The 26,477-nt window shown below is 44.5% G+C and overlaps 4 protein-coding genes across 6 annotated transcripts; 2 read left to right on the forward strand and 2 right to left on the reverse strand.

Annotated features, from left to right (window-relative positions):
- Window positions 1-563: 563 nt before the first annotated feature.
- Window positions 564-3,477, reverse strand: rad52 (RAD52 homolog, DNA repair protein). 2 transcript variants are annotated; one of them, XM_071914082.2, is made up of 9 exons: window positions 3,364-3,477; window positions 3,198-3,265; window positions 2,453-2,571; window positions 2,180-2,255; window positions 1,812-2,080; window positions 1,504-1,697; window positions 1,239-1,337; window positions 863-1,126; window positions 564-779 (listed from the first exon to the last, which is right to left on the reverse strand). In XM_071914082.2, the coding sequence occupies exons 1-9, from the start codon at window positions 3,410-3,412 to the stop codon at window positions 721-723; spliced, it is 1,197 nt and encodes a 398-aa protein (XP_071770183.2). In that variant the 5' UTR covers window positions 3,413-3,477; the 3' UTR covers window positions 564-720. The 2 variants fall into 2 exon arrangements, with proteins under 2 accessions (XP_071770183.2, XP_078139356.1); XM_078283230.1 differs by having other exon boundaries at window positions 863-1,123; window positions 3,364-3,457.
- A 4,667-nt stretch (window positions 3,478-8,144) lies between these two features.
- prr5a (proline rich 5a (renal)) lies at window positions 8,145-15,292 on the forward strand. The gene is given in 12 exon segments (XM_071913976.2): window positions 8,145-8,215; window positions 8,498-8,625; window positions 10,119-10,244; window positions 10,345-10,425; window positions 11,119-11,167; window positions 11,405-11,462; window positions 11,572-11,663; window positions 11,794-11,934; window positions 12,686-12,821; window positions 12,963-13,238; window positions 13,867-14,097; window positions 14,100-15,292. Coding segments are annotated over 12 exon segments (1,563 nt in total). The 5' UTR covers window positions 8,145-8,179; the 3' UTR covers window positions 14,309-15,292.
- Window positions 15,293-15,721: 429 nt separating this feature from the next.
- tmem60 (transmembrane protein 60) lies at window positions 15,722-18,217 on the forward strand. Of its 2 annotated transcripts, none has more exons than XM_071916198.2 (2): window positions 15,722-15,851; window positions 16,255-18,217. In XM_071916198.2, exon 2 carries the CDS (start codon window positions 16,298-16,300, stop codon window positions 16,700-16,702), a length of 405 nt encoding a protein of 134 aa, XP_071772299.1. In that variant the 5' UTR covers window positions 15,722-15,851; window positions 16,255-16,297; the 3' UTR covers window positions 16,703-18,217. The 2 variants fall into 2 exon arrangements, with proteins under 2 accessions (XP_071772299.1, XP_071772368.1); XM_071916267.2 differs by having other exon boundaries at window positions 15,722-15,848; window positions 16,219-18,217.
- A 166-nt stretch (window positions 18,218-18,383) lies between these two features.
- On the reverse strand, window positions 18,384-26,092 carry LOC139924851 (lysine-specific demethylase RSBN1L-like). The gene is made up of 8 exons (XM_071916085.2): window positions 25,618-26,092; window positions 25,219-25,344; window positions 24,348-25,021; window positions 22,330-22,467; window positions 22,070-22,212; window positions 21,687-21,854; window positions 21,351-21,462; window positions 18,384-20,788 (listed from the first exon to the last, which is right to left on the reverse strand). The coding sequence occupies exons 1-8, from the start codon at window positions 26,090-26,092 to the stop codon at window positions 19,052-19,054; spliced, it is 3,573 nt and encodes a 1,190-aa protein (XP_071772186.1). The 3' UTR covers window positions 18,384-19,051.
- Between the last annotated feature and the right edge of the window lie 385 nt (window positions 26,093-26,477).

The following is a 26,477-nucleotide window of genomic DNA, read 5'->3' on the forward strand; positions in this document are numbered from 1 at the left end:
TTATGATTGTTCCTCAACTTTGATTTTAGTGTTTTATTACTCTTTCTTCCAAATAGCTTTCTCTCTAGTCGCTCATGCTTGGCTTTAAACTTCCATTCAAAGCAATCTTGACTTGTTTAGAGTCACTACTTGGAATTGTATGCTTCAAAAAATTGGTTGAGAACCAAGAAAAAGAAAGTATGTCAAATACTAAATGAGAAAATCTGCATTCTCAAAAGCAGGAATGTCCAGTCTTATAACAAATTTTAGTCAGGTTTACAAAAATGGATACCAGAGAATCCTTTATCCAGAGCAGCAGGATTCAGTTCCCTGCAACAAGCAATTTGTCGATCGCTGCTGAGGTTTATTTGAGCAGTGAACACCTTTGACACTGAACTGGCTGCCGTGCATTCTGACCCCTCTTGTGAAATGTGAAAAAGCATGTGTGTGTCTCAGAGGGATACGCAAAGATACAAATTCCTAGTTACACTGTAATATGGCAAGTGAAGTGCTCTAAAAATCCTATTAAAAAATTCAAACTGATTGACTTGACTGGTCATTTTATTTTTTTTTTACAAAACCATACATGTCAGCATTTTTACAAACATTTGACATAATAGCAGCAAGACATTGCAATATAAATATATGAATGTATGAATTGAAATAAATAGAAAAACAGTAAAATCAAGGCTGGATTATAAGAAGGTTTAAAGGAGGCAGTGGAACAGCAACATGGATTTTTCAGTTCAGTTTGCGTTTCTTCATGTACTGCCCTTGTCTGTACGGACTAAAGGCCTCACCTGAAAAAGGTGAAAGAAACAAGTTGAAGAACATGAAATTCTGTAAAAAAAAACAAAAAAACAGTCGTCTTGTGAAGCCTCACCTGGTCTTGGCTGATGTTGGATCTGATGTTGAGGTCTGTACTGAGCGTGGCTGGCCTGTCCTCCGCTGTACGACGGGGCCTCGTCTTGAGGCCTGGCCGGGGGCCTCGGGGGGTGGGACGGGTCTCTCTGAGGGGTCTTACTGCGCGTCTGCATCTGGTGATTCCCGGGCGTGCCGGGCCGGGGGCCTGTGGAGGGCGGGGCGCCTGCGGGGACATCCAGCTCCTCGATCCCATCCAGGGTGAAATCCCACAGCTCAGGATCTTCTGGAGAGGAAAACAAGCAAATACTGAGTGTGGCTGGCTGGTAAAAAGGGAAACAGACTTCATTATCACACTGTCCAAGTGTCTTGAGCCCCCTGGTGGTGGGTCAGTGTACCTGCTAAATATCCGTCCCTGCTGCTGGGCTCTCTGTCTCCAGCAGCGGCGCTGTGGCCAAATACGGGTGCAGCTACCTTGCCGGGGGGGCTTACATGACCTGGAGGAAAAGAGGCATCTTCATAAAAACATCAACAGCAGAAGAAAACACATGTATACCCTCTAAGTTTAGAATACAGACACATCTTAAATAGCAAGGGAACACGAACACACCCAATTATGTTAAGCATTTTCATCCATCATGGCTGTTTCTGTGCAGCTGTTACCTCCGCTGGATGTTTGTCCAACAGCGGTCTCTACTTCCTCACACTTGGCTTGGCCTTTTGGCCCCTGCTGCAGCTTCTTGGCTTCCATCTCTTGCCTGAACTTCTGCTGGAGCTGCTGCTGCCTGAGCTTCCTCAGCTGTTTGGGGTCTGTGTGCTCTTCGGACAGGGCAGCGTCCGCAGAGTCCGGTGCAGGCCTTTGGAAGACCGAGGGGAAAAGGGAGGAAGGAGGTTAGAGGCGATCAGCATGACAGAGAGATGGAGTCATGGAACCATTACTGACAGAAACGAGGCCCGGTCCTCCTGTTTACCTGGGACAGATGCTGTTGTCGTTCTTCCAGTCCGTCTCGGCAGGGGCGGGGCCAGCATCAGAGGTGTGGGACACAGGCGTTCTGGCTACGGCCCCGCTCCCGGAAAGGTTCTGGTTCTGGTTGAGGACTCTGGGCTCCAGAGGGGTCCGGGTAGATCCCACCGCAGAGCCAAACTTCTTCTCTCGGACCAGGCTGGAGAACCGGGCTTTCTCCACTAAGGGCTCGCCTTCGGAGCGCTTGGTCTGGGCCGGGTCGAGAGGAGGAGGAGGCTGTGTGGGAGAGAAAACCACATAATTATTGGATGAAAACAAAAACAAAAAAGAAGAACAAAACACAAAACAATATAACAACCAAGGGATGTATCTGACCTGTTTGGGGATCTTGTTAATGGCTATGAGGTATTCTTTATTCAGGATGCAGTTTCCAAGGACGTTGCCAAAGCATCTGAACAGAACCAAAAACCAAATATCAGCTCAGCCTTTTGCTCAGTCTGCTTATAAAAGAACGTTAGAGAAACAAACACACGCCTTCAGCTACATAGTCACTCACACAGTCACAAATACATGCTGCATTCTTGGGGATCATGTGATATTTTCTGCTTCTGTCTAAGCTATATAAAAAAAACCATTATGTTCCAGTACTTCAGCGCTCTCTTCATTCCATCAGTGACGGCCTCCTTCCTCGCCTTTTCCAGTGACAGAGCTTTAGACTTCAGTCCCTCGCTCACTCCATAGCCCACATCCTCATGGAACGAGCCGTCCTGGAGGAAAACACACTCTTACTACACACACTTACATGTTTTTTAGAGTCGATGGTTTTAAACATATGAAATTCTGAGTGAAAACTAGGACTGCACGAGATTGACCAATAATCATATTGTGATTATTTTGCAGAATATTGAAATTCCAGTATAAATTGCGATACAGTATACAGACATGGATTTTTCAATATTTTAGACTTCAGAAAACAAGAAACATTTTTAATAAAAAACAGATGTTGTTGCTTAACATTTGTTGTGTTTCAATACAATTTAAGTTTTTTTACAATGTTTTTTTTTTACAATGTGCAACACAATTTATAGACTAGACATGGCATTCAGCACCAGAATACCATGTTAGGAAACTATTTTGAGCTCCCACCACTCAAGTTGAATTGAAATTGAAGTAGTTCATAGTGCGATTTGAGATTTTTTTTCGATGTGCAACCCTTGTGAAAAGTAGTATTATATCAAATGAATATCATCTCTTGATGAGATGATCTGTCTTGTGACAAAATCAAAATCTAGACTGAACTGAATGAATTCAGAAAGCTATGGATAAAGTATTTTGATTCTCTTGTAAGTCCTTTTTGTTGTTTTGTATTTTCATTGATGATTGTTCATCTAACCTTCAATTGCACTTTGACAAATGCACTGACTCCAACATAAAACCTCCCATTGACGAAGTCCACAAAGTCTGTAAAACCAAAACACGGGGACTGTTAGTCTGAGTTTATCACAGTGCCTCGACATTAACATGAGATCCTTTCAAAACATGAAGCTCACAGTTCCTACCGACGTTCTGCTGGGAGATGGAGTGAGACCATCCGTTGTATCCAAACATCTCGTTGGCCAAGCCGATTACACGATGCCCTTCAATGTAGCACACCTGGAAAAGTCAATGTTGATATGAGACAGAGAGAGAGAGACAAATGGGAGGAATGGAAAGGGCAAATTTCAATAAAACTTCCTCCATATTGCAGCAAAAGGTTTTATGCTCACTTGAGGTGGAAAAGATGTCTGTTGATAAAGAAATTCTACGATAGTGACGGAAATCCATTTGTTGAATGAATAATCACATTGCGTAAAAGAGTCTTTCCAGTTTTCTCATGTATAGGTTTTCTGCTGTAGCTGTTTTTTCATGTGTTTCCACATTCAGGAATCCCATTAATCCACTTCGACCCAGCTGATGGAAATGCAACGACTTTTCATTTTTTGCAACTTTTCAAAAGGTCACTGAAAAATTTGCTTCACAGTTGGATGGAAACGAGCAGAGAGCCAGGGAGAGAGAAACAGAGAAAGACGAACTTGCCTTCTGCCCGCCGCCAGCCACTCTGGTGCTGATGTACTCGGGTCCGAGCCGCTGCTGCAGAGCGTTCTGCACCGCCCGGTACTCTTCAGCAGTGAAGTTATACTGTGAACACAGTCCAGGTAGCAAGGTCAGCCATCTTACTGCAAAAACACTGCAGTACACATAGCATGCAACTATATTGCCTGCATGGAGGCAAAAAGAAGATATTATACATAATATTAAGCCTATGACAGTGGTTATTTGCATCGTTTATTCTTTGATATCCTTTGATCTTGCCTGAAGTAACTATTATTATAAGTATTTCACCTTTAACTGCCAACTTCCCACTTCATGGCTGACTGAAAAAGAGGCCGCCATTTGTTCCCTGTTCTCACAAGAACTACATTTTTTCAAATAACCCTCCCAAATTGTTTGGTTACAGGGCAAATAGGTCTAGCAACTAATTCCTGATGATTCCTGCTGGGTTTAGACCATAACAGAGTACTGGGATGACTTTTTGTGATACCTCACTGATTCCTGAAGGAGTAATTTGTGTTTTTAACATCCATTGCTGATTGAAGTTGAAGGTTTCAAGGTTTATTTTCATCTATGTTGCTGATACAATGTAGTTTGAAGGATAGTAGGTTGCAAAACTAGCATCAAGTAATGAGACTTGTTTCCCCATTTCATTCATTCATTCCCTCTATCCCAATCATTTTTCAGGACTGTGGGGGGCTGGAGCCTATCCCAGCATGCATTGTGTGGAAGACAGGGAGACTACCACGGGGAGAACATACAGACTCCACACAGAAAGAACCAGGCATCAAACCCAGGTTGAACCAGTGATCATCCTGTTTCCCCAGTTGATGAAGGGCCAAATTGCTTTAAGAGGTGAAATTGTAGTTTATTGATTGAAACCCAAGATTTCCCCCATGAAATGACCATCTGGAAGACATGAACACACGGTGAGACCATAGGGTGAGGCAGGAGCAGCTGTGCAGTCCCATACTGATTCCTCTGCACACCTGACCCTCATTTTGGTCGGATGAGTCTATTGCAATAGTTTTCAGTAAACCTGCAGCAGTCCACCCACCTGTCCAAAGCACCTGGGTGCCGGGGGACTCTTCTCCTCAGTGTCATGGTGCATGACTGCAGCTCCTTCAGTGCCTGAATTGAATTCAGAGACAACAGCTCATGTCAATGATTTGTGTAACAATATAATCTAATCTACCACAATTCCCTATTCTGTTTACCCACTCAGGAAGCTAACTTCCTTAATAATCGGCTAAAATGAACCTAGCACTGACTTCAGAGACAATTTAACACCAAACGTTACCAATATGTTACAACTCTGTACGTCGGCGTTTGAAACTCGAGATAACACTACTTAACATAACATTAGGCTTGACACCAACAGCCTCCATATTAATGCTGCTCTAACTCTCTCACTCATGTAAAAAGCTAAAGGGCTAAATCAAACTTTATTTCCACAAACTCACCAGCTGAAATACACTGAAAGTGAGCTAGCCAGAGCGGTTAGCAAAGAACACAACAACTTTTAACTTCCCGCTTCGAGACAACCGAGGCGGGGCGAGGAGGCGGAGTTTATGCTGCCTTCACTTGCCCTCGGAAAATCAGAACACAGCGTCGGGTTCAGGTGCTGAGTGAAACAGCCAGGCAGACAGCACGAGGAGACTCTCCGTTAACACCAGTGTTAAAATTCACGTTTTCCGTCTCTGCCATAACTGCAATAACTCTTCTTGTATTCCAACAATAAATATGACACCTTTGTCGTGTCCTCTGCCACATGCTTTGTTGTTATTTTTGAGAAACAAATGGTTGGTCATTAAAATCCAATTCTTTTTAAACCATTAAAATGCTAACTGTCTAATGGCTAACGGAATCTGGTCGCATGTTGTGTCCTCTTCCTATTACTAGTATGTATGTAAGTATGCCCATATTTTCCACACACTGTTGTGGAGTTGTGTGTATTAGGTGCAGAAAGATGTACAGCAACTGTTTGACAAAAGTAGTCTTTTTTTACGTCCCAACTAAGCACCATAATCCCTGTTAGCATTTTGTGACTGAATCAAAAAAAAAAAATGCATAGTGCAGTTGTCTGACAACAGAAACAGAACGATGTCTCTGAAAAAAACTTGTATTATGTTATACGTTTCACTGAAACTCAAAATAAGTGATGACATACTGAGTCAGAGGTGAAAGAAAGTATCAACGGTGGGAACTCCCCTTCTCCCTTCTCCCTTCTCCATTTCTATCTGGGCTATGTTGCAAAACGTGCGCTTCTTTCCAAGGGCCTTTATCCATGGCAGATGGACTATCACAACATTATCTGCATATGAACATTTGATTTGGTGCTGGGTAGAAGCTCTAGTGCTTTAATGACCAGCACTTGGATATTTTGAGTAGTCTGTTATCTAGGCCTATATGCCACTTGGCAATAATTTGAAAGCAGCGCATGTCTGAGTTGTTCTAGAAGACTAAGATGAATAGAACAATTTCAATGCCAGTGAAGTTGCTCAACATATTCAGTTATTTACATTTAGGCCCATGGACATAAGGGATTATCTGCAAAATGCTCGCGCCCCCCACCGACAGATGGCAAGACCCCTGCTGTGTTGAAAACCACGTAGATTGGGGTCAGTGCTGGATATTTGTCGTTTCTATAAATGTTATTCATATATATGTAGGCATACGCTGTATGCGTGTGTGTGTACCAAGGGCCAGTAGTGCCTGATATGTGTTTGACTGACTGATGTCTCGTAAAAATAGCTAGCCTGTATGGGCCTGCCGAATCATAACTCATGCTTTTGTTTTTTGTTTTTTCTTCTTCCTGAAGGATAATGATACCACATTTGCACGAAACCACAATGCGCGTCCACGTGCATAGACGCGCAGTCCCCCTTTCGATCGCCGCGTCCACGGCAGGTTCGCATCTCGTCAAAACAACGCGGGGGCGAGCGGGCGGCGGTGCATGCTTCATGAATGACTCCCTCGCCGCAGGTCGCCGGAGCAGGATCCCTTCTCTGCACCCCGATGTGATGTAGCCTGTCTGGGCGGACTGGCCGGCCGAACAGAGGGAAACTGTAGAGGAGCGTGCTGCTGATGCGCCCAGAGGATCGATACTCATCAATACATGATCATTTCATTCCATCAGGAGCAGCGCGACAGCACAAGGAACAGTGAGTACAATACAGTGGGCGGGCAGAGGCGTGTGACATATGGCAACTTTGTGGCCATTATGTTACACATCTGAAGCGGTGTGTAGACTTTATTGTGCATCTATGACCGCCTGTGTATGTTCATAAGGATAATAGGCGCATTGTTTGCTCAGGTACTTTTCCTTTTTCCTGTGAAGTGCACACAGGTAGAAAAAACCTCCACGTACGCACGACTGGCTGTACGTCCCCCCCTGTAGGATCAACGTGGACTGTTCTTCTCTTCTGTCTAGTCGATTTATATCTTATGGAAAACAAACATGATGGGGGGGGGGGGGGGGGGCAGTACAGTGGGATATCGATAGGCTCCGAAAGCAGTAGAAACAGACGAGTAGGAATAGAAAGTGGCGTTGTGTGACATGTGAATGGGTATCGATCTGAGTGTAGCTCGTCCTGTTAAGACGACTCAGAAAAAAAAAAAAAAACGAACAAAAGCTGAATGCCCAGACTGGCGTGGCATGGCATGTCGGGTAGACAGTGTGTACTCTCTCTCTCTCTCTCTCTCTCTCTCTCTCTCTCTCTCTCTCTCTCTCTCTCTCTCTCTCTCGTGACTCAGATGTGATCTCTCTCCCTCTCTCTCTCTCTCTTATTATAGATCCTTATGTTATACAGTAGCCCCTCTGAAAACAGATGAGTCACCCACGTTACCACTCGGGGGGCTCTTGCATGTGAGGCGGGCTCCTTCGGTCGGTTGTGTTGTGTCTTTGTCTGAGAGTGACAGCCCAGACTGTTGTTCTCCCCTCTGACCAGGCGATGGTGCTTTTGTATGCTGCTACACGGGGAGACACCCAAATATAAAATGTCATACTCCAGGAGAATCGTGGCTACGTGGCCTTCACAGGAATAATTCACACACACTCACACACACACACACACGTCTCCGTTTTTCCTCTGATGTAATCTGTGTTTTTTGGTGAGGTTGGAGCGTTGGAGGTTGAGCGTTGATTGCAAAACACTTCAGAGAAATCACACTCCCCTACAGTGTTGAAATAAGAACTGGTATAACAGACAGTCAGCGACAGAATAAGGAAACAATAACATTCAGCAGTGTGGTTTCAAAGGATCTCCTCTAAGAAGGTCCTGGATGTGTCTTTTGATTTTAACCTACGGGCCTGTGAAAGTAAGTTGTACTCTATATGTTGTTGTTTTCATCTCTTTCAATGCTTTACTGGTCTTTGTTTCTTCCATTGTCACAAAGTAAGATATGAGCAGAGGTGACTGATAGCAGGATGAGCTGTGATGGTGAGATCATCACATCAGTTTGGCTGCTGCCTCACATAATTACTTGATCAATCTCTATTTGACTACAGCATGATTACTTTTGTGTGTCTTTGCTTGTGGTTTTTTTTTACCTTCAATGAAACCATAATAATTTTTGCATCATTTCCTCTCTCATTGACAGATGCTTGACGGACTCAGGCGGAGGCACGCCTCCCGCCCCTCCCCCCGGCCCCTGTCACTCAACTTCACCACCTTCTCGGCCCCTCCCCCCAGCCCGGACATGGACAGCAGTGATCATCCAATCAGGAGGTAAGGATCGGCTCCTAGGATTAACATTTCAAAATACAAGCATCCTGGGGGAAAAAAAGTATGAAATATTCATTAGTATTCATAACAATCCAACCATCTCTGTCTCTCGTCCCAGGAGATTTCATTAACTGGCTGAGTGTTGCTGTAACACATGGTGACCTAATGATAATGATCTGCTGCTGGAATATTTGATTGAATCGTTTCGTAGTGTGCATACATGTGTGTGTGTTTCTGCGTGTATGTGTCTGTTGATGTATAATATAAAAGTCCATCCAGAGGTGCGTCCATGTCTCTGTGTTTGTGTGTGTGTGGGTGTTGAAGGAGTCTATTGTTTATTGCCCTGCTGTCAGCAGACACTTTCTGGACTGCGTGGGTTTGAACACATCATTTCTTGTTATTGCTCACAGATCTACTTTTCACCGACCCCTCCTTCCTGGAACCATAAGCATTCATGTGTTTTTTACCGGTATTTCATATATAGGGATATTTTCATCTTTTTGCATATATCGGTATAAGAAAATGAGATCTCTCATCTTCACACATCGCAAACGTGCTGAACATAGATAAGATGGCAAATGGCAAAAGCGCTGAACCTCAAACAACTCCTTGAATGAGTCAAATGGTGTATCTAAAATGGGAGGATAAACATACTTTTGTTATACTACCACTCGACACCAGCTGTGTTGAAAATGGAAGAGCAGGAAAACGCTCTTTATTGTCCCGTATTGTGTCACTGTTTCCTGTCCCTGTTTTTGTTGTTAATGAGCCGGACTACTTCCTCCTCCGCCTCGACTGTACACAGTGACAAGCACAACAAAGTCCCAACTGCATCAGTCTGCTTACCCTGCAGTTCCCCTCGCATCTGTGCCGCGCATAATGATTTGTTCGCGTCAAAGCCCGTATTGTATTGAAAGGGAGGGAGAGGGGTGAGGGAGGAAGAGTATGCCACATCAGTGGATGTGCTATTGTTTTCCTTCTCTTCTGAGACCTCAGGCATCAAGCAGTGTGGTGACACTGCAGCCCACCTCTCCTCTCCTCTCCTCTCTTTCTCCTCTCCTCCTCTCCTCTCCGCTCGGCTTGGCTCCGCCCATCCTGCTCTTAACACCCTGTCTCCCTTGCTCCATGCTTCAGTCTGTCCTACTTCTCTCTGCTCTCCTCCTCTGTTACTGGGCCCTCTCTGTATTGTCATTGTGCTCTCACTGTGCGCTCTCTCTCTCTCTTTCTCTCTCTCTTTGACACACACACACACACACACACACACACACGCACACTGCTTATGTTCTCTTCTCCCCTCCAGCTATCTTCTTGTGTTTCTTCCCTGTATACGTCGGTTCCTGGCCTGACCTTCTTTTCCTCCTGTCCAGTACTTAGTCTATACTCTGTTTCTCTCCACCCCTCTCTCTCTCTCTCTCTCTCTCTCTCTCTCTCTCTCTCTCTCTCTCTCTCCCTCTCTCCCTCTCTCTCTCGCTGTCTCTCGATCTTTCTGTCATGAGAACTCTGCACAGGTTGAAGTTGATGAGCTCCCCCAGCCTCAGTGAGCTGGGGAAAAGTGAGAAAGGTTCACCAGAGGACAGAGGGGAGAAGCAGAAGAGAGCAGGAGCCAACGCCACATGGAACAGGTACACTTAAAATAAAAAACAAACAAAGACATTTTTAGTATTTGCAATGTTAAATGTATACAGGAAAATCATGTTGGCCCGTGTGTCTGTGGTGTTGCAGCATCCACAACGCTGTTATCGCAGTCTTCCAGAAGAAAGGTTTGGCAGACAACGAGCTGTACGTCCTCAATGAAGGTGTCCGGTAAGTAAGTTTACACAGCCTCACAAACAGGAACAACACACGCACGCACACACACACACACACACATACACACACACATGCACACACACACACACACACACACAGACAATAAAGAAACATTGATATTCCTTATTCTAGACCGTTGATGTCATTCTGTGCTAAAATTAGTATAATTATGTCCTGTGTGAGCAGACGTGACTGAATGTTTTCTTGTGAATGAGCTTGTTTGTTTGTACATGTGGGACCGGGGAGTCATGTGGTCATGCCAGATATCTCATTATCTTTCCAGACCAGACCCATCCCTCCTCTCACATCAGCCTCGATTATAGCTCAGTAAACACATTACCAAAGCCATGTGGAGGTCAGAGACCTGTGTCGATTATCTGTTACAGTTTTGTGTGTCTTTTACTACACAAGACATTTTGTATGTACAGGGATTCGGTGCTGCTGAGTCGTGATTTATACCCTGTTGTTGTGTATTCATTTAACTGCATAGTAATATCTAATTAAATGTTAAATGAAGCAATTCATAGCAGGTTGTAAACAGCTTTTCTTCAGCTGTGCTAAGGTTTAGGATCAAAAGAAAATAACACTTTTAGTAATTGACAATGGTTGAGTGCTGCCTACCTGATGATTGGTCACATTGTGTCAGAGTCAGAAAGTGAAGTAATTGTCATGATTTTGTTCTCTCAGGCATCTGTTGAAGACGGAGCTGGGGTCCTTCTTCACAGAATACCTTCAGGTAACAAACCTTTGATGTTGAGTGAAATAGAATAAGGATTGCTATCCGCTCATAATTGTAGTTGTTATAACATACAGGCAGTAGAACACATCATCCAGATACATGAAACCCACTGATATACGAGTCAGAAGTATGTATTGTAGTGCAGCATGTAGAGCATACCCAGCTCTAGTTATAGTGATAATACCTCAGATGTTGCTATTTACTGACATCTATTCTTTCCACTGTGTCTCACAGAACCAATTGCTGACAAAGGGCATGGTCATTCTCCGGGACAAAATAAGGTTCTACGAAGGTACGACTGGTATGATACAGAGTCACAATATATAGCAGTCAAGTGACATCAAGCGTAAATCAACTGTCTTTGTGTGTTTTCATGCCTTGCTCCTCTGTGATCGGTGTAGGCCAGAAGTTACTAGACTCTCTGGCAGAGACGTGGGACTTCTTCTTCTGTGATGTTCTCTCAATGCTGCAGGCCATCTTCCACCCCGTCCAGGTAGCACAATCTGCTGCTTTTTGTCTTGGCTTACTCTACCCAAGGCATCAACAACCTGAATTATCCAAACGTGATAGCCATTCCTGCTCACTTCCAGTGTGTCCTGTGTGTCTGTGGTTCCTCTGTGCAGGGTAAGGAGCCCTCTGTCAGACAGCTCGCCCTGCTTCACTTCAGGAACACCATCGTCCTGAGTGTGAAGTTAGAGGACGCCCTGTCTCGACCGCGGGCCCGTGTGCCCCCCTCTGTCACACAGATGCTGCTCATTCTACAGGTAGGCCGCATGCACAGAGGCAAGCTGGCTCGCTCGCTCACATGCACACTCACTCACTCACATGTACATTTACTCACGTTTGGAGCGGTTTAATCGAGCTCTGGTTTTAGTTTGGTTCGTTTGACATTCACAGGGGAAAATAAAGCCATTTGAACTGAGGTGGCACTAAATAACCGCACCAAGACCTTTCCTTTTCCAAGCAAACTGCGGTGCAGTTTGTAAGGAGTGACAACGTCATCATACCCACTACAGGAAACAACCCCAAAATGCAACGTTGGGTATAAGGTGACGGATGTTGACATCTGATAGCCAGCAGTTCCTCATGCTTGGAAAGCCTAGCATAACAAAATGAACTGAGGGCAAACTGCAGGCTGGACTGATGCTGCTGAACCCCAATTTTTGAGCTGTAAACATGGTTATATGGCTTCTATATAGTGAATAGCATGAATCCTGTTCTTAATTTCAACATTTTTCAAATTAGTCCCTCAAATTAGTCCTGCATCCGCTTCCAGGGGCAGAAAATCATTGTTGCGCTGCTCTCTGTTCAATAAACAAGCTACTTGAGAGACCATGTGACTTGTTTACAAGCCCTGGTTCACTTGTTATTGGGCAGTTCGATCCTAAACAAACCAAATACATAAATGCAAAAAAGGAAGCTTTTCAACTATGGTTCGGACCAAAGAAAACAAACTGTAGGTGTGATCGCACCCTGAAATGCATACTTACATGCCTGTCTGCTGTCTGTCTTCAGGGGGTCCACGAGCCACGTGGTGCGAATGAGGACTACCTGAGACTGGAGTCTCTGGTTCAAAGGGTGGTTTCCCCCTACCTGGGCACCCATGGGCTCTACTCTGGAGATGGTACAGAGGCTCATTGCTGCGTTCTGGGTAAGTGTACATAAACCCGACAGCAGAGACGAAGAGTAACAAGAGTAAAGAGTAACGAACCCTAATCAACACCCCACTGCTGCTCTACTACCAGCTCATACCTTCCTCTTCTCTTCTTCCCACTTTTCTCTCATCTTGCAGAGAAGCGTTTGTGGTGCTGGCCCAAACCTGCGGATCAGCCATCTAAAAACCCAGTGGTCCGATCTAAAAGCTACAACATCCCTCTCCTGCTGACCCCAGTGGCTGAATATGACCCAGACGCCGGCTCGGTCAGCAGCGGAGGCATCCGGCGCCACTCCGCCTGCGAGATCATATCCTGCGTGGAGGAACAAGGACTCGCCTACGCTGACCTCGCTTCAGGATCTGACCTGCCCGCCTCCTCCTCCAACAGGCTGTGTGTCGGCTCTCAGTTCAATGGTACAGTAATGTTTCAGAGAAAGAAATTCAGATGTACATATGTGTCAGAGGTGTGACCAAGTCAACTTTGCTCGAGTCCCAAGTCAGTCTCAAGTCTTGAGTCACAAGTCTCAAGTCTCAAGTCAAGTCTCAAGTCTAAATGTAGAACATCAAGTCAGTCAGAACAAATCAAGAGTCCAGTATCAATTTAATATCTTAAAGAAAACAAAATATCTAGGACTTTTCAGTGCAATATGGTTTTAGCATCATGAGTTTGATTTCTATAATCAGTTTCAACTTCAATAAATTCAGTCATTCCATACAAATTCAGTTGTCCGGTGGAACAAATTTCATAACTTTAAATCTAAGTAATTTACACATACACAAGATTTTTTGTCAAGACTTTAGAAACCAAACCAAGAGGTCAAATCAAGCCTTAAGTATTCTCTTCATGCATCAAGTCAAGTCTCAAGCAATTCAGATTGTGCCTCGAGTCTGACTTGAGAGTCCCCACCTCTGGAATGTGTCCATCATTGCATTGGTCATTATGAATGAAATGAAATCAAAGAATGACACCTGAACATAGATCTTAGTGTCTGGTGCGTTGGTTCCACCAGTGTAACCGAGCCGACTGACCTCTTCCTCACAGGTATCGTACAAGGAGGAGCCAGTGCCATGGAGTTGCCTCTCTCCTCTCCCTCCATCCTCCCCATCCATTCCTCAGGACCCCTCCACGGGACCGAGGCCACAACAACACTTACTGATCTGAGTAAAGGTGCATCCTCTACGCCTCCCAGTGGATCATCCAGCCCTGAAACCATCATCGGACAAGTGCTAGAGTCCGCAGACTCAGACTCGGAGGGGATATTCATTGATTTCCCACCCCACTCCTCAGAGGCTATGGGATACAGTCGGGACAGCAGGCAGAGCACTGTGTAGCTGCGGTTGCCTTTAGGAGCTGTTGCGGGGCCAGACCAGGGCCCATGCTCCCCCTCCCAGTGTGTACTTTAATATTTGGGGATAAAGATCTTACAGCTATGTTTGATAAAAAGTACATCTTCCTTACTTCGCAAGTTCAGATTCCATGGTGAGTCCATTCCAAGTGCATTTCGTCACTGTCGGGTGAAAACTTTGTATCTCCAAAATGTCAGCTTTTCAGGAACTAAGAAAAACAGCCTTGTTTTTAGCTTGATGACGATGCATTTTTGACATTATCCAATGGGTTTTGAAAGGGTTTCATAAGTCCGAGAGGTAGGAGAATTATCTCAACCCACAGAGGAGCATGTAATCCTTCAACTGAAGTTAAAACATGAAAATCACCAAAATCTGGAGTTACAAGGTTTTCACACGACAACAGCGATTTCTTACCTCTGCTGAGGAGATGCCTCTTCCTAGCCACCATTTACATGGGAAAAGAACACAAACTTTGCTGATTTGATTAGATCGGCCTGTTTCACATTTTCATTGACTTGTTTTGTGTGTATGTATTCTGAATCTCACAGCAGATTTTTTGTTTTTTGTTTTTTTACACTCTGTTGTCTACCGGTCGACAGCAGCACAGTAATGAGGTGTTCTGCTCTCACTTTGATACCATTTCTTATGAAAATGTGGACTGTTGAATTGTTTTTATTTTCAGCGCTCATAGAGGTCTAATGCAAAAGTTGCTTCTTAGAGCAAACATCAATGTGATGACATTTATTTTATCTGCTTTCTGTATTCGGCTTTCTACAACAGGAGTTTAAGGAAGATGATTGTTTATTGTTTACATTTGACAAAGAAATGAACATTTTGACTGAATGTTGTCTCATACACTGTATTTTGCACCACCACTACCTTGTAAATAAAAGTGCATTGTTGTTTTTTTTAGGACAGCTAGATATTGTGAAGTGAGCTTTTAACTTAAAATGAATTGAGATTTTAATAAGGGCTTTTTAACTGAATCTTTTTCAACGATGTTTTACCTCAAGCGTTTTGTACTTTACTTTTTTGACAATCTATGATGTCTATGGAGTTGTAATTTCTATTAATTTGTTATACTAGCCCATTAAAATTTAAATAAATAAATTTGAATAACATGTAACTCGTGGTGTCTCTTGTTATGTTTTTGAAGCAAATGGATTAACTACAGATTAAGTAATCACATTAATTAGCATTGCCAAAAAGTATTGTGTTGTTTTTGCATTATTGCTAGAATATGAATACATTCATTATGTAATTTGGTTGGTCGTTATGAAGAAGGGGAGGATGCAAATACAGCTGCCGCCGGAAGATAAACACTACAACTGCCAAAGTTCCGCTCACCATTACCCAGTTAGCAAGCTCCGTAAAGCTAGCTATAATAATACACAATAATTTACCAAATTATATCTTTCAAAATAAAATACATCCAGGGTGCTGCCCTGACTTACAAATAGCTTTGATAAACGCGTGCTTTTGTTTTGAAAATATTTACCGGAAAAGACTCCGTTACTGCTTAGAACTTCACTCATATTGCATCGGCTTGGTTCACACTGCTTTGTTGCAAAAACTAATGAAATCCTGTGTTGAAAAGTATTGGCATCTCTCTTCATGGTGGACAGCTGGTCGTTTAGACTACAGGCTTACTTTAAACAGATTGCCCCCTCTGTGAACGTGGTAAGACACTTCTGTTAAAGACATTTTACTTGGTTTTACTTGGTGGTTCGTAGCTAGCTAATGTTAGCTAACATAGCTCGTTATAGCCTATGGTTATAGCAAGTCCCATATCAGGTTTTATCAGTAAGTAAGTTGTGAAAGTGAAGGGATGACTTGCGTTTAATAATTGGACATATACATGTATGTAAGCCCAGTGATGGTCGATAGCTTGGCTAATAAAATTTGACTAATCGTGTCGACGATATATATTTAGGTTCGTTTTTTTTGTGGTATCTGAATTTTATGTCATGTGATCAGTAATGGAGTGTTATGGTCAGATAATGTCAGTGAGACTTTAGATTTTCAAAACACCCCGTGTCTCATCGAGGCACCTTGACTTTAATTCCAGGCTGGTCCTCCTCAGGCTCCCTGGGTGTGGATTTTGGCTCTTTGCCAGTCCTTTGTAGATGAAAATGTCCCTGGCCCAGCGAGTGCTCCTCTCCTGGATCTTCGCCCTCATCTTCCTCATCATGTTGGTCCTCAAGCTGGACTCCAAGATTCACTGGAACTGGTTCCTCATCTTCCTCCCTGTTTGGACCTTTGACACCATCCTCATCCTCATGCTGGTGGTGAAGATGGCAGGTCGCTGTAAACCGGGCTACGACCCCAGGGAGGGGGAGCAGAACCTGACGCGGAGGCTGTGGTACCTGCTGGCCCTGCTGCTGAAGCTGGCCTTCTGCCTGACTCTGTGCTCCCGCCTGGAGAAGCTCACAGACATTTGGATCAGCGTGGTGTGCATCCCTCTGTGGGTGCTGCTGGGTGGGGCGCTGGTGGAGCTGGGCTACAGCGTATTCCACTACAGGAGGGACTGAACTGGACGAAATTATAGATTGGACTCTTCCCTCCCTGAAATGAACTGAAGGTGTGAAATAGATGTTTGGGCTCTCTATAAAAGAAATGTACTAAAGGGGAGAAAACCTTTTTCATACATAAACATCGTCTATGCCCCTTATGCAATATTATTGGAGCATGGTTCAGAGGAAGGATTTCCGAACACCAGTCAAACACCATTAGTCATTTTCAGATAAAGCCAACTTCTACTTTGTGTCGGCAGTGGCATTACTACCTGTTGGCTTGTCTTCAATGGCAGGAGTAACTGGAATGGAGAAATGGGGTAGAGGTGAATTTGATTTTTACTGTATAAACTAGGCTTATCCTGCCAGGTGAGACCGGGCCCAAGAACAACAGGGTAATAGCATTCTAAACATGACATTAAATTAATATTTTTCTGACTTCTAGATCCGGGGGGAAAAATATGTTTGAAACCTGTTGAGCGATTCACTAGAATGTCCATGGAAAAGATGTGAGACGGTGTCATGTAAACAGAAACAAGCAGACAGGAAGGTTATTTATGTGCCGTCTTACCATGTCTCTACTATGTGCTTTAGTGAGTGATGCATCTTGCCATTGAGATCTGGCATTTATCCAACTACACTGGCTTCCAATTATCTGAAAAATATATACAAGCATATCTCTTCCCTTGTTCGAGCTAGGTCACAATGTTTTGTGAATATATGCAATTCATCATCCACATAATGGATGTTTTAACTGTTGTCAGTGATTGGCAGTTGCATCTTTTGTGGGGGACATTTTCAATCCAGGCTTGTAATTAATTAGAAATTACCAAAATGACTTATTTGATGTGTTCTAGTGGTTGTCAGTGATGACTGAAGCGCACGTGATCTTTCATTCAGATCTAAAATATGCACACAAGGACCTTGTTCCAAGAACGGTTTATCTACTTAAGTCAGTTCTTCACTTTTAAAAGAGAACACACACAAGTGCACATGCATGTACACACAGTTGTGGAATGTGGGATCCCCGTCACACTGAAACTGTCTGTCTGACCGTGAAACCTTGTATTGACGGCATTAAATAATCTGATCTGCACTAGAATGCACTGCGTGCCACTGAGCCATATGATGCCTGTTCATGAAATCGCTGTTAAATAAAATTCTAGTGTTTTATAATTTCTGTCAAACTGTAGAGCTGGATGAATCACCAAAAAATACTATATAAAATGTGTCACATCTATTTGCCAATACTCATCCCAAAATATCCCTCTGCCACTGACACAATCTGAATGTAAATCCAGAACTTCCAGCAACTACTTGGATTAAAAACTCCTCCTTTGCACTGTGTAAAGATGTGTTTATTTCCTGTAAAATATTTGGTTTACATCCTTGGAATCCTCTACCTGTGATCTCATTATGCAAATATCTTAATTTGCAGTTTTATCCAAAGTTTAAAAAAAGCAGCTAATGAAAGGGAATGCAGAAGAGACATTAACACTGATCACAACAATGAGGGGCCGAGTCAATACTTTGAACCATTTATTGAGAGGTTCTGATCAGAGTATAAATCACACTACCAAGTCTTATCTTAGGAAATAAAATGTATTTACAACAAAATTTTCACATACATTGGTTTCAAATAAAAACAGACAGTAAATGATATAAATAAGTTCTATGGAAAATAAAACTTGTCTTACAAAAAATATATGCAATTTCTGTATACATTTTCTCACATTGGTGCCAATACATCTATACTGTACAGTTTCGGTACATACAGTATCATTTACAGCCCTGTGTGAGTCAAACAAATAAAGTCCAGTCTGAAAACAACCACTTGCTCCTGTTTTTGGAGTGTTAAATTACAAACCAGATCGACTAAAGCAACATGGCGAAGAGAGGATTTAATTCGGAGCTTAATAAGTTTCTGACGTGTTCCAAATGGTGAACGTGGGTAATTCCTATAGCGGGGAGTAAGGAGGGTTGTTTTCAGATTGGCTAGTCGAGTACCTAAAATAGGTGCTTTAAGAGCGAAGCTAAGTAGTGCACAGGCACTGACACACGGGTCACATAACAGATTTTATATAGAGCCTACGTACATTCGCTAACAAACGTGAAGTGAGCTACTTAGCTTACATTCTTAGGCCCTGTTAAAATACTTTTGAGAGCGCACCCTCTCTTCACGACATCACTGCGGTGACATGGCTGCGTTGGTGTCAGCAAAGTAACGGAATGCGTCTTTTCGCCTATTCCGACCCCATTAAAAAAGAAACGAGCAGTTCATGTCTGAAGGGAGGATGCGTTTTCAAATATTTCAACACGGCCTCGGCGTAAGTTGTACAGTAGAAAGAAGACTAGACATCTAGACATTCATATTAAAAAGTCTTTCTGTGTTTGGGGTGTGTGTGGTTTAAGGGGCTGTTTTAACGAGTGCTGCGGCCGCGTGTCCTGTAGGGGCGTGGCGGGTTTCGCCTGTATTGTGTCCTTTACTTTTGGTCCTTTGGAGGGCACAATTGTCCGGCTGTCGGATCCGGACTTCGACGAAGTGCCTCGAGAGTCACTGTGATGGTGGGTCTTAGGTCTACTGTCCGTGAAGGAGAGGGGCAGGGTTTGGTTTGGCTTAAAGAGGTCAAAGGTGATGAGCGTCCGTGGGGGTTTATGTTCCGGCGGAGCAGAGCCCGAGGCGGGGTTTGACTTCTTCCTCTCCTCCTTGTTGTTGACGTCTTTATCCTTCTTCCCGTCCTTCTTGACCTGAACGTGCGCGTGCTTGGGAGTGCCCGTCTTCCCGTCCTCTCTCCCGATCTTGGTTTGGGACGCCTGTGCCGACGAGGCGTTGCTCTCTTTGCCCTCTCTGTGCCCGCTTTTCTCCTTCTTCCCGTGCGATGGCTTGTGTCTGTGCGTGCAGGAGTCGTCTCTGTCCGGCCGCACGTGAGACGCCGTCTGCGCGCCGCCTCTGTCTTTATCGTGCTCCTTCTCTCTCTTGACGTGAGGCTGCGTCTTCGAGGCTGCGTCCGGCTCCCTGACCCCCTTCTCCTCCCTCTGAGGCGGCAGAGAAGCGTGAGAGGCTTTGCTGCCCTCTCTCGTCCGGTCCTCTTCCTTCCTCATCTGTGGCAGCGGGTGCGTCGATGCACTGCCCTCTCTTCCAGCCTCTGCCCTGACCTTCTCCCGCTCTCTCATCCTTTCCTTGTCCTTATCCCTTTCTTTCCCCCTGTCCTTCTTATCCTTTTCCTTCTCTTTACTCCTATCCTTTTCCTTCTTCTCCTTCTCTTTCCCCCTCTCCTTGTCATCTCTCTCTCTGTCTTTGCCCTTTCCTTTCTCCTTTTCCTTCTTGATTTGCGGTGGGGTATAAATGCTCGTAACACTATCTTTAGATTTCTCTTTCAGACCTTGAGGAGTTGTCTTTTGCTGCCTCTCTTCCTCCACATCATTCTCCTTCCTAATTTGCTGTAGTGACTTTGAGGGTGCACTACCCTCTCCACCCTCTTCGTCCCCCTTATGCGGCGTCTGATACGTGCCTGCGCTGCCGTCTTCCCCTCCCATAACCTCCTCTTTCTCCTCTTCCTCGGCCTTGGGCTCCATTAGTGTGTGTGGGAGTATACCGTCATCTCTCTCCTTCCTGACAAAGGGCAGAGAATCTGTCGGTGACAAGTCCTTCATCTCGGCTTTTTTCTCCATCTCCGCTTCCTTCTCCAGCTCTTCCTCCTTGCAAATGTGTGTGGGCCCGTGTGAGGGCGGCTCCTCCCTTTCCTCGGCATCCAGATCCTCCAGCTTTGTCAGTGTCTGTGTAGGAGGGTCACACTCTTTCTTCTCCTCTTCCTCCTCGTCCTCATCTTCCTCCTCTTCTTTGATTTGAAGTGGCATTTGTCTGGGTGTACTCTTCCCCTCCTCCTTTTCCTTCACCTCTTCCTCCTCCTCCACTTCTTGCTGGTGGTACTGTCTGAGCCGGATGTGCCAGGCCAGACTGCAGACAGCGGAGACAGTTTTGAACTGGTGGACCACTCCTCTGGGGATGAAGTAGATGTCATCGTGGTAGAGCTGGATACGGGCGTATCGGATCCCCTCCCTCCTCAGCTGGTTCAGCTTGGCATCGTCAATCCACTGTACACACTGTGGAGGGAGTGACAGGAGCAGAGGAAATTCAATAATCCCTTAATAGAAATGAACAGGCGCGAGGAAATGTGAAAAGCTGGCAGAGTAATAATTCTCCATGTGGGAATTCCGTATGTTCCGGATGCACAGATACGGATCGTGTATCAAATATCTGACCAAGTACTGGCTGAAAGTACGGCATTGGAGAATTTCCAATTCTTAATTGATTAACAAGAGCTAATGTGACATGTCAGAAGTCACAGCCAAGCAACTTGATTTTCTGCCTTTTTCCACACATAGTATTCGTTCGATATGTTTGATCCGTTTAGCAGAGAAAACTGGATTATATCTGAATCCCCCCTCTCACCCCCAATCATCCCAAACTAATAGTCTAATTCTATCAGTAAAAGTTCTGTAATATTTTTTGGAATTTTAGTAATGCATCAGTTAAATACTTGGTAACAGCTGAGACTTATTGTTGAGCACTGACTCTGTACCAGCAGTTTCAGTGCCATTACACAGTGTGTTCCTGTTAATGGCACACCCCGTCCTACTGGACGCAGTGAGGAGTCTGACCCACCTGTGACAGCGGAGGTTCGTGGAGGTCCAGCTGCAGCCTCATGACCACATCGGGGAAATCTCCAGCGTGGAAACACACAACGTCTTTGGTGATCCGCGGAGGAGCGTCGCTGCTGTAAGGCAATACAGAGAGTCTCATTCACTATGTACCTTGTGTTCTGAAAATCTGAACACAATCGGACGTCATCTGTCTATCATCTTGTACTGTGTTTTTTGGTGTGAGGCCAAAGATGATTTTCCAGTCCAAGTTGGACAAAACAGTTGTAAAGTTGTATTCTGTGTAAATGTGTACAGGTGTGTGTGTGATAGAAACATGAAAAGATGTCAGTGTACTCACTCCTCTCCACAGCGCACAGCCTTCAGCACGCCGACAGCAGCAGTGGTTTGTCTCTCGAACCCCTGACCAATGTGGTCGGCATGGGCTCTCGTCCGGTCCTCAAACAGCATCTCCCTGGGCTCGCTGGCTCTAGGTAGGTACTGGAGGTTCTTTATCTCATTGGTGGACCTGAAATACATTCATTTACACAGATATAGTATATTCAAGGAAGTGCTAAGTACCTGTACATGGGATGTGCAGGTAAGAGAAGAGCTGACAGTGCTTCAATAACATTTGGTTTAGCCCTACTTCAAACCAAATTTTGTTTATTTGTTTTAGCAAATAAAGACGCCGGTCAGGTGATAACATCCGTCCACTGGTAACAGTTTAACTACTCAACCCACCTTTTCCTTTTGAAGGGCGATTTTGGCATGTCTGCCATAGGGATCATCTGTTCACCAGGTCGGACCCACATGATGGGGCCGTCGTCACTCTCAGTGGGACTCTGCAGCCGCAGGCTGGAGAACGTTCCCCAGGGAAGAGTCCGCTGCACAAACACAGAGCGCAAAATACTGCGTTAGACAATGACAGGTACACAGATATTCACAGGTTCACTGGCTAAGCTATGTGCGCATACGTACACACACATGAAAAACACACTAACCTCCAAGAAGGGAGAGTCCTCTAGCATGCTGATGAACTCAGGGAAGTAGTCCCCGACCTCCTCGTCCACAGCCCCGACCAGGCTGACCTGCCGCATGGCTCCGGCACGGTACGTTCCCTTGGAATACGTCCGCTTCACCTGCAGCAGGGAACCAGAAGAGAGTTCAGATCCTCAGCCAGCAGATACCAACAAAACTTTCTTCCTCTGACAAATTTACAACACATAACATGTAAAAATTGTCAAGAACAACACAAAAAGGTCCTGAACTTGTTTCCATGGTGGTCTGACATTCAAACCTGATGACAACAGAACAGTTGATTGTGCATCTCTCTCCCTTTACACAGAAGCTCCAGTAAAACATAACACAGTATGCTGCGCAAGAAATATGCTATGCATACTAACCAGCCATAGTGAACTGAAGTCCCTATAGGGATGATAAAACTGAATAGATACACATTTCTATTATTTACATATAAAGCCTTAAACAACCTGCCGAGAGAGTGCAGTAGCTACAACTCCAACCTCTGGAACTACATTTATCCCTGCTGCCTTTTATCAAATCTTGTCAGAGCCTTGTTCTCTGTGTCTCTGATACTGTGATTTCTCAGCCTTCATACTATCTCAATAAAGAAAACATCCAAAATAAAACAAACAAAAAAACTCACTTCATGTCTTATCAAGTGTTGACATAGCCCTAGTCATTTAGGCTACGACTTGATGTGATTCTGAAAACTTCGGCACACCTAAGTACTGACATGAAGGTGGTGCCGTACTTCCAACACTTAACATCTGCAGGAGGGAAACACTGTTGCTAGGCTACACAACTCCGAGTCTCGCGTTGAAAAGAAAAAAAAATATAAATAAAAAAAACAAAACAGAAGGTTTCTGATAACTCAAGGAGCCACATGCACAAACACATGTGCCTCTTTTATGAAAGGTTCTTTGTACACAATCAAAACCAAATTTGTAGATGATAAAAACACTGATGTCAGAATGAGCAGTTCCCAGTGGTTCTCATAATTTCTTTTGTGATCTATGAATGACAGAATCCCATTTCTAAGTTGTGAAATCTATGGATGCTGCCACATTTGTGAAAAAAAAAGGATTCTTTGAAATTAAGAAGAATTAAGGAGTCAAAGAACATAAATTATGCCAACAGATAGGTCAAGCTGCCATCATTTAGGCTTTGAAAATAAGATGACTGGAAATAAATTAGTAAACAAGCCACCAAAAACCAAGTGTAATTAACATCCTCTAGGTTTAGACGAACAATTTTCCCAAACAGGTGGAGAAGTGAAGAGACAACACTAATGAAACCCATCCATGCTCACTTTGCTGAAGTCAAATTGAGGGGAAGGGAAGAGATGTTGAAATTTTTTTTAAACAATCAGAGGATGTAAATTGAATTGTTAGGGAGCTGACTCAGGCTCTCCAGGAAAACACAGGATTACATCATTAAGAAAAATCAAAGGCTACCAAGAAAAAGTAATAAAGACGATCTAGATATAGTCACCTTTATTATGCATACATAAAAATAGCTTTTTTTTACTCTGAGATAATTAAACTTTCTTCAGGGAGTATGTTGGAGGCTGACGTGAAAGCAAACCTCCAGTTGAAAGTAGAATAATCACTACCAAGCACTTTAACAGAGGGGTTTCTCCAGGGACCATTATGATCAGCGATAATACGAGACGTGGCACACAGCATGCTTAGGGCTAAGAGCACCATAAGACATCCTGGATACTGAACCACTTTAAACACAGGATTAAAGATGGCTCGGGGCGGTGTGAAAAGCCCCGGCCATTAACGGTCTGAACGAAGACCTGGACAGAAATGACTTCATTACACACAAAATTGCTCTTGTGCTTCATGAGCTGGTGGACGATGTGGTAGTTTGAGATGTGTCGCTCAAGCCTCCAGACCACACACTGGTACAAGTATCAATGTGGACAGGACAGTCCTGTCAAACTCATCGCCTCTCTCTACAATGTGGACTAAAATAAATACAACATCCTCACCTGAGAGTGGAAGTTAACCATGGTTGTCGTCTCGATGTCCTTCTTCCCAAGCACCTCCATCTTCACTGGTGAGTTGGGGAACTTGTAGGAGAAGTAGTCCAGGAAGTCCGGGAGGTAGGAGGCCGCCCCGTGGATGATCCCCATCACGTAGCGCGCCGCCTGAGCCTGGTCCTCGCTGAACGACAGGGTGACAAACTCCTGGGCGAAGCGCTGCATCTCGGCCGGAGACAGGCTGGAGAGCTGCTCGCTGTAGGCGTGCGCCACCGACGCTCCTCCGTTGGCCTGCTGCTCGATGTGGATCAGGCGGCCGAACTCCAGACCGGCCAGGCCCGGCGATGGGGTGCAGTGGAGCGGGGAGCCGTAGCCCAGCCTCTCCCTGACCATGGAGGGAGTGGCAGTCAGGGGGGAGTCCTGGTGGTCCTGATGCGGCGCTGTGGTGTGGAGAAGACTGCCGCTGCTGCTGTTACTGTTGTTCCCGTTGATTTTACTGAGGAAGTCTGGTAGATCCAGAGACACTCCTGAGCACATGGTCTGGCTTGACCGGTGATACATTCTGGGCCGGCTGTGCCTCTCCTTCTCCCGCTCTCCATCTTTGTGCTTCTTTTTCTTCTTCTTTTTCATTTTCTTCAGCAGGAGCTCTTCCTCTGAAACAGCTTTGGGCTTCTCCTTCGACTCTGCAGGCAAGAGGGAGGATAAGTAATTTTATCCAGGTAAAAGCATGAGTGGTGCATCATTTGACAAATCAAGGCCTATAAAATCTAGACAACACATAATAAATGGCTTGCAAAAGACTTATGTAATTCAAAATAATCAAAGAATAATGGAAAACACATTTCAATCCAAGGGGTTAATGATATATGTCATCCCTTACCTTTCTGCGGGGTAATCACTTCTCCATTTTCTCTGGCAATGTCATTCACAGGTGGCAAGTTGTGGTTCTTCCACTCTTTATCCTTTTCTTTTTTCTTATCTCTTTCTTTGTCCTTAACACGATAATCTGAAAAAGGGTAAATACAACACAGACAGACAGGATGAGCTGAAGCGCTGCTGCATCCATGCTAAAGATAACTGATGAGCAAACATTTCCACGTGTATATATCACCATCTGGGCCTAATAAATACTGGGGCCTATCGGTGTAACAAATTATGTAATAATTCAATAAATGGTTTTATTATAATTACGCTGCATGTACAATTCTAAATTTAACCATAAACTGACATAATCTCCGTTAGCATTCCTGTATTGAAGCGCCCGGTTGTGTTGCCCTACCTCTCTGTAACATTTTCACGTCACCGTTCTCCGTCTTTGTATGGCAGCTAGCAGGGCTCACTTTCTCCACAGCCACGGGTGAACTCTGCGCCTGGACGTTTTTGTCCTTATCCTTGTGTCGTTTCTCTTTCGCCTTCTTGACTTTCGGGGGAGAGGCGAGGAAGTTGCTGATCTTGAAAATTTTTCGAGCGGGAGCTGGCGCGGCGGAGTTGCTCGCCTTGGCCGGGCCGAAACTCCATTTCGCTGGGCTTCCATAACTCTGCTTCCCGTTGTGTTTTTCCCCTGCGCAGACCTCCCCGTTCAGTTTCTTGTGTTTCAGGCTCTTCTCCTCGATTCGCACTTTCTTGGAAGGTGGAGGGTAAATGTCGCTGGAAGACTGCGGTCGGCTCTCTGGCGGCCGTTTAGCTATCAAGGGTTTAGGGGAATTTGTTTTGCTATTTGCTGCGAAATGCATGGAGTCCACGGACTCGGCCATCTTGGAAGTTTCTATTTTTTACGGTCAGACGTAACTGGTGCGTGAGAGACAGGCGGGGGCGGGGCTTAGCGCTGCACGTCGACCAGGACGCAGGATGGGGGAGGGAGAGCAGGCCAGTCAACACGATTGTTTACAACGCTGCAGGAAGCGCTGGCATAAGATATTGCGTTGCAGACTAGGCAGTAACAGTGTAACATAACATAGTAGGTCTGCTGCCACCGCGGGCACAGCAGCTGCTCATTGTGCAGAGGGGAAAATGGCTTCTTTTCAAGTATGACAGGAATGATAGATAGATAGATAGATAGAAAAATAACCGTACATTTACATTAATTTACATGAATTCATCCCTTAATTCATGCAAAATCCTGTTAAAATGTGTTATTAG

This window comes from Centroberyx gerrardi, chromosome 4 (genome assembly GCF_048128805.1).
Source record: "Centroberyx gerrardi isolate f3 chromosome 4, fCenGer3.hap1.cur.20231027, whole genome shotgun sequence".
NCBI lineage: Eukaryota > Metazoa > Chordata > Actinopteri > Beryciformes > Berycidae > Centroberyx > Centroberyx gerrardi.

Bases quoted from the DNA above. Each gene is read 5' to 3' on its own strand.
- rad52 (XM_071914082.2), bottom strand. From the start codon at position 3,412: ATGTTTGGATACAACGGATGGTCTCACTCCATCTCCCAGCAGAACGTC. The intron at 1,698-1,811 runs GTAAACAGGAGG...GGTCTTCCAAAG, and splicing joins GACAACAGCATCTGTCCCAG to GCCTGCACCGGACTCTGCGG. The intron at 1,127-1,238 runs GTACACTGACCC...TTTCCTCTCCAG, and splicing joins CAGGGACGGATATTTAGCAG to AAGATCCTGAGCTGTGGGAT.
- tmem60 (XM_071916198.2), top strand. From the start codon at position 16,298: ATGAAAATGTCCCTGGCCCAGCGAGTGCTCCTCTCCTGGATCTTCGCC.
- LOC139924851 (XM_071916085.2), bottom strand. From the start codon at position 26,092: ATGGCCGAGTCCGTGGACTCCATGCATTTCGCAGCAAATAGCAAAACA. The intron at 22,468-24,347 runs GTGAGGATGTTG...TCCCTGCTGCAG, and splicing joins TGGTTAACTTCCACTCTCAG to GTGAAGCGGACGTATTCCAA. The intron at 21,463-21,686 runs GTGAGTACACTG...ATTGCCTTACAG, and splicing joins GCTGTGCGCTGTGGAGAGGA to CAGCGACGCTCCTCCGCGGA.